At 35.2% G+C, this 7,576-nt stretch overlaps 1 protein-coding gene across 2 annotated transcripts in view; it reads left to right on the top strand.

Annotated features, from left to right (window-relative positions):
* rgs13b (regulator of G protein signaling 13b) overlaps positions 1 to 1,789 on the top strand; it is a 3,810-nt gene extending 2,021 nt beyond the window's left edge. For both annotated transcript variants that reach the window (XM_016521884.1, XM_016521883.1), the window contains exon 5: positions 951 to 1,789. In XM_016521884.1, coding sequence (XP_016377370.1) covers positions 951 to 1,139 — 189 coding nt within the window. In that variant the 3' untranslated portion in view covers positions 1,140 to 1,789. The remainder of the gene's footprint in view (positions 1 to 950) is intronic.
* Positions 1,790 to 7,576: the final 5,787 nt, after the last annotated feature.

Raw genomic sequence — 7,576 nt, 5'->3', positions numbered from 1 at the left:
TATAATATAAAAAAAATGTATTATTATAACTAATATAATAATTAAAAATAAGTACATTTGTATTTGATTTGTATGTATATACAGGACTAATATAATATAATATATCGTTCATTATAAGTACATTTATATTGGCTATATATGTATATACAGTAGCAATACAATTTAATATAAAATAAATTATTAAAAACGATCTATCATAAATAATATGATAAAATAATAATTAATCATTCATTATACGAACATTTGTATTGAATTTGTATGTATATACAGTAGTAATGTAATGTAATTATAATTAATTATATACAAGTCAATTAATATAATATATTATAATATAATTCAAATAATAATTATAAATAGTTGCAATGTAGTATAATAATGTTATTTAATTATAATAAATAATATAAAAATAATAATGTATAATAAGTACATTTGTAATGGATTAGTATTTAAAATAAAGTAAGATACATATTTAATAATACATGCAAATAAAGTTATTCACTTATTTTATGATTGCTAAAGTCTAGAATTGAGTTTACAGCTGATTGGTTCATACTTGGATATATTATGGACTGGCTACTAAAGCTATTTTCCTGGGGTCACTGACTGTCAGGGGCCCCCAGCAGAGGAGCCTGACCCCTGGAAACGGGCCACGGCAGATCTAAAACAAATATAAATATAAATATAGGAACAACGTTTGACTGTGAAATAAACAAAGGAATTAGTAATATTACCTGATACTGGCCTCTTCACAGCACAAACTATGGCTTCTGAACACCTTAATGGTGCGTTGTTTTATACTAGACGTGGTATGTCGTTGTCTTTTATTTTCTCGCAATGACGACTTAATTTTGCATATTTCCGATGTAATTTCTCGTTATTTGGACAATACATCTCACAATTGGTCACTTCCAGTGTACACATAGTGTCAATGGCTCTCATTTGCATCGCAGATAAATATCGACTATCAAACACGGGAGGAAATCAAGAGGAAAGTGAAGAGTCCGACGCCGCAGTGTTTCGACGAGGCTCAGAAGATCGTTTACGGACTAATGGAACGCGACTCTTACCCCAGATTTCTACGGTCTGAGATGTACAAGACCCTTCTTGAGTCCCTTGCTGCAGATAATGCTCAAAGATGACTCTATGGATATATCACACCAAAGCTAAAACTGGAACGGTCTGGTCTTGTATGCAGGACCAGAACCCTAAAGCTTGCGCCCCTGCCGTGTGGATCAGACCCCAAAAGACCTCTGAGACTAGAAGGAGACAATATGGAGCAATGGTCGGGAATGTGCCATTGATATCAAAGTGCAACATGTTACTGAAGCGCCATGAGTGCTTCTTAACTGAGGGTGCTTCCTGTGTAGATAAGGACGCAGCTCCTTCAAGCCCTTCCGGTGGTTTCTGAAGCTACAGTGTGGGCACAACACTATTTTATTTTCCTGGCACTTCCAGAGGATCTTTGAGAACTGCTTTACCATGTCCTACAATGACTTTAGTAACGAAAAGCTACCTCAGCCAATTGGTTGAGTTGGTTTGGACACTTTTGTGAGAGGAACTTGACACACCCTATTTCAACATCGGTGCCTTATTGCCACACAGATGTATAACATTAAAGAAAGTGTGACTTTATTACCTTCTCGAGAGGTCAAGTAAAAAAAAAATGTTAATGTTATAACGTTTAATTTAAATAAAGATGTTTTCTATTTATTAGCCACTGGTTGGATGTTGACTTTTGTTCTGTCCACTGTCATTTTTGAGGACAATGAAATAAAGATTAGACACTGTTGAACGTTTGACTCTGTTTTTCTTTTTGTCTTTGGTTTGTTTCATAGTGAAGGCCTTTGCTTTTCTTTTGCGAATTACTAAAAAAAAAATAAAAAAAATCTTTAAATAATGCAATCACCTAGCCCTCAGAATTGTATTTACAAACAAGCAAAATATTTCTATACTTTATATTATGCCTTACGTCCAGTAAAATAACCTTTTTTTTTGTCTTTTAGAGAGGTTTATATATATATATATATACACACACAAAACATTCAAAAATATTTATTCTATTAAGATAAAAGGATTAATGACTTTCCTATTCTAGCCAATAACTGATAAATGGCCGATATTATTTCCCTTAACAATTAAAACACATTAAAATGTTAAACCTTTGCCATAAACTTCCACTATCCCTTACATTTTTGGAAACAATTAAATACCCTAAATACCCAATATCGTCCAATACTGATAAATGAAAAAATAACCAATATGGTGTCAGTATATTGTGTATTCCCACTGAAATGTCTTATCTTGTGCAGTTTTGCCTCTTAAGTTAATTTATACTGTTTGAAGGATGTTTTCACTGGAAAACAAGGCAGTGCAGCCACTACCAATACTGCATAAAACACCAAATACATCACTAAATGTGAACTTTACAGCCACTGTCAACTCATTTGATTAATATAGGAATTATTCTTTTCTAACCCTTCGGCCGACAGGTCCCATGACTACATAGTGAAACAATTACCTTTGAAACAGGAACAGACGAGTTTCAGTTCCCACAGAACAGGGAATTAAGAAAGAAAGACTTCATAAGTGCCAGAGAAGTGTGCATTGCAGCGGCTGCTGAAAAGTCATGAGATCTTGCAACTCACACATTTCTGCTATTGCATGTCTAATGTTGCTAACCTAGTTTACGACGCAAGCCTTCCTCTGTGAGACTTGCCATTTAGTAGAAACGTCACACTAATTGCAGGGACTGTCCTGCTGGAGAAACTCGAATGTGTTGGTCAAGGGCACATGGGTAACAAAGCAGAACTGTGACTGGAAAAACGGACTCCTTTTAGGGACTTAAGTCTTTAGTCATTTGTTTCATGGTTTCTCGCGCAGAACGCTAACGCCTAATTTAGTTTGTAATGAATTTATAAGCTTTAAATATAGAGCCATTCAGTAATGACGTCAATTTATAGTCAATCGGGAATGCTAATGTGCCATGTCTAAGAAGGAAGATTTCCCAGAGACTTGGATATGCTAGAACATGGTTGATTTTATTGCTTTCAATTCATGAATACTAGCTTGTTAGCCTGTTAGCATCTTGTGTTTACAAAGCACATGGCGGTTTTGTGTGTAATTTATGTTGCAGAGCATAACATGAATGCATGTTTTAGCAATGCTAATCACAGACATAACTAAAAAAAATTTAATTCTGTTTTGGGACAAACCGTACAGCTCTACCTTTGCTAGGTTTTTGAACAGCGCTAATATCTAACATAAACCTGTTGTTCAAAGATGACCAAAAGAGTTTTGCAAGGGGTGAAAACTGGTCAGAAGATTCCAGAGATGAACTTAGCTGTCAAGCTGGACTAGAACATGACTGCTTTATTGCTTTCAATTTGTGAATAATAATTTGTTAGCAAGTTAGCATATTGTATTTACAAAGCACACAACGGTTTTATATGTAATTTATGTTGTAGAACATAAACAGACATGACAAAAAAAAAATGTCAATTGTGTTTTAGGACAATCTGGACAGCTGAACATTTGTACTTTGCTACGTTTTTGAACAGAGCTAATAGCTAGCATAAACCTGTTGTTCAAAGATGACCAAAATAGTTTTGTGAGGGGTGAAAACCACTACAAACCTGGTCAGAAGACTCCCAGCCACTCACTTCTTAGCTAGCAGGTTGGACATGCTGGGGAGTGGTTGATTTATTCCTTTCAATTCATGAATATTAGATTGTTAGCCTGCTAACATCTTACGCTTACATAGGCCACAACAGTTTTGTGTGTAATTTATGTTGTAGAACATAACATGAAAGTTTGTTCAAGTAATGCTAATCGAAGACATGACTAAAAAAATGTTAATTGTGTTTTAGGACAAACTGGACAGATGAACATTTATACTTTGCTAAATTTTGGAACAAAGCTATAAGATAGTAGTTGTTCAAAGATAACCAAAAGATCTTTGCGAGGGGTGAAAACCACTGCAAACCTGGTCAGAAGATGTCCAGAGGTTAACCTATTAGCCAGCAACCTGGATATGCAAGGACGTGGTTGATTTATTGCTTGTTGGCTTGTTAGCATCTTGAGTTTACAAAGCACACAGCAGTTTTGTGTCTAATTTATGTAGTAGAACATAACACGAAAGTCTGTTCAAGCAATTCATTTCTAAAACATGACTAAAAAACGTTCATTCTGTAGAACAAACTGGACAGATGAACTTTAGTACTTTTACTTCTCACACACACACACAAACTACAAAGCATGAAGGTTATTTCAAGTTCACCAAACAAGCTGCCTCTTTTATGTCAGAAATGTTGTGCACCCTCACCAAAAGACAGTGCTCTTGTTTTCATGCTAAGGTACTTTTGGAGTCCCCCATGAGTACAGCACATGTGTCATTGCTGGGAAATACCTCGTGCGTAAAGCTTTTGGACTATCGTCTATTCGAACGGAAACTTGGCAACAATCTCGCTGCGAACCACTTAAGAAGCTCACTGATATTTACAGTCTGAACACCATAACAGACGATAAGTCTTTTAAAAACACTGGGTCTGACATCTGCAAAGCTGGACGATATGGATGGGGTCATAAAGATGGACTTTATATAGAAGTTGTAGAGAGTACATTTGGTAGGTCTCCTAGCGTGTCTTTTCCCCAAAAACGCTGATCTTAGGATCGGCTGAGGTTTACTAAAAAACCTGCCTGAACAGCAGATATTCATCTTTACAAGGACAGTATGACATAACAAATAGGAAGTGGTCAGAAAAGCTCATTGTGTTTCAAAAAGATATTATTCATGCAAAGATGTGGAAAATGTGGAAAGATACCATTAAAGGTGAATTCTTTTTAATTGGGCCGTAAACCGATGACCAGGCAATGACCTTAGCAACCATGTCACACAAAAAAGTTTTCTGTGGAATGTAAAAAATTCAGTTCTTTGTTAGTGTATCACTTCTGTAAGTGCATGGAAACTTCAACTTTGTCCAATTTTAATGGTCCCATGTCTATGCAAATCGAACTATTTTCCATACCCTCTATAGCACTGTATAAGGCCTTGACACTAATCACGTACACATATCTGTATTTGCATCTCATTGACTAAATGAATGGAAACATGCATAGTTCTGATGCCACACTGGTGACAGGAACAAACCATTTTATTTGTGCTGTTCAGGGATGTGTTCTCTTTCCAGCACGTATGGCTGAAAACCAGTATTTCATGTTCAAAGTGAATAGGAGCAGGTGAATTACACAGTGTATCATGACTATGACAAATGCATATTTCATTACTGAAAAGCTTCAGACTTTTTTTTGTATTCTATGTAAAAATGAAAAATTTTTGTGTTCTATTTTGAGACATCAAATGCATGAGGATTTGGAGATAGATATGTATATATATCATTAAATATATATTCTATCTATCTATCTATCTATCTATCAAATGTATATTTGTGTATGTTTTATAATATATCCATCATTAAAATATAATCTTCTTTACAAGGACAGTATGACATAACAAATAGGAAGTGGTCAGAAAAGCTCATTGTGTTTCAAAAAGATATTATTCATGCAAAGATGTGGAAAATGTGGAAAGATACCATTAAAGGTGAATTCTTTTTAATTGGGCCGTAAACCGATGACCAGGCAATGACCTTAGCAACCATGTCACACAAAAAAGTTTTCTGTGGAATGTAAAAAATTCAGTTCTTTGTTAGTGTATCACTTCTGTAAGTGCATGGAAACTTCAACTTTGTCCAATTTTAATGGTCCCATGTCTATGCAAATCGAACTATTTTCCATACCCTCTATAGCACTGTATAAGGCCTTGACACTAATCACGTACACATATCTGTATTTGCATCTCATTGACTAAATGAATGGAAACATGCATAGTTCTGATGCCACACTGGTGACAGGAACAAACCATTTTATTTGTGCTGTTCAGGGATGTGTTCTCTTTCCAGCACGTATGGCTGAAAACCAGTATTTCATGTTCAAAGTGAATAGGAGCAGGTGAATTACACAGTGTATCATGACTATGACAAATGCATATTTCATTACTGAAAAGCTTCAGACTTTTTTTTGTATTCTATGTAAAAATGAAAAATTTTTGTGTTCTATTTTGAGACATCAAATGCATGAGGATTTGGAGATAGATATGTATATATATCATTAAATATATATTCTATCTATCTATCTATCTATCTATCAAATGTATATTTGTGTATGTTTTATAATATATCCATCATTAAAATATAATCTATCTATCTATCTATCTATCCATCTATCAAAAGTATATTTGTGTATATGTTTTGATAATATATAGTTACACACACTTTTTAAAATTTTTATATAAAATTTTAGATCATAAATTATTTTGAAATTTGTATTTATATTTAAAATGTATTTATATAATAAAAGTGAATATAACCAAGCAGAACATTTTTTCAAGATAAATTTAGATGTCTTTCCAAAGAAGGACACTTAGAATCTCCAAAAGGACACCAAAGAACCAAATGATATAAGGAGCCCATATAAGCACATATGAAAGAAAAAAAATCAGAATTTTATAGTATGTGTACAGTGCAACAGCAAAGAGCTTTTTTACATTTTAGAGAAGCCAAGTTGCGATACCGAACAGGACCACATGGAGATGCCAAAAACCCCTCAACCAACCGCCTGCTGACCAGTGTTGCCAGATGAACGATAATTATCGTATTTGTACGATAATTTTGACCTCTGTACGATGTACGATCAATAATGAAAAAATCCCATAATGTACGATAATTTCGAAATTTCGTAACGTGTTTTTTCCAAAGTCAACCTCATCAAAACAAAGCCATTAAATCGGCTCATTACAGACGGTCTAAATGGGTTGGTGCACACCTCAGGACCAGGGCTGGATTGGTAATCGGGCATACCGGGCATTTTCCCGGTGGGCCGACGCACTTAAGGGGCCGACAGAATGTTTTTTTTTTTTTTGCAAAGGACCATCACGCAGGGACAGCGAGCAGCCAGTGGCCCATTGGATTGTCTCCTGTATAGACAGCGTAAACCATCCAATCACAATGCGCTATAGACGGAGCGATGAAGTATTTTGCTCCGCCTATATAAAGATCGCTTCACTCCAACTTCTTCCTCGTCGGCTTTTCCCACGTTTTCACAGCAGATTTATCAAGAACAGGCTTGCTCTGCGGTAAGTGATGCTGGCCAAAGAGCCAGGCAGGAGGAGGAGAGGAGAGTAGTTGAATCGGTAAAGTGCTTGATAGGGACTCACAACGGAGACAGACATCTAACCTATCCTAATGTATGCGCGCGCCATGAGTGTAGAATACGTAAACACTTTTTAATAAAATGTAAATTTGTCCCCCGCGCTTTTTTGGCCAAGTCAAGTCATCTCTTCTGCTCTTCTCACCAAACCTGCATTTATTTGATTCAAAATACAGCAAAAGCAGTAATATTGTGATTTTTTTAAACTATTTAAACAACTGCTTTCTATTTAAATTAAAATGTCATTTATTTCTGTGATCAAAGCTGAATTTTCAGCATCATTTCTCCAGTCTTCAGTGTCACATGATCCTTC

Source organism: Sinocyclocheilus rhinocerous, unplaced genomic scaffold (genome assembly GCF_001515625.1).
Source record: "Sinocyclocheilus rhinocerous isolate Xijiao unplaced genomic scaffold, SAMN03320098_v1.1 scaffold450, whole genome shotgun sequence".
NCBI lineage: Eukaryota > Metazoa > Chordata > Actinopteri > Cypriniformes > Cyprinidae > Sinocyclocheilus > Sinocyclocheilus rhinocerous.
Note: the sequence above shows the minus strand (reverse complement) of the source record. Positions and strands in the feature narration are given on the sequence as shown.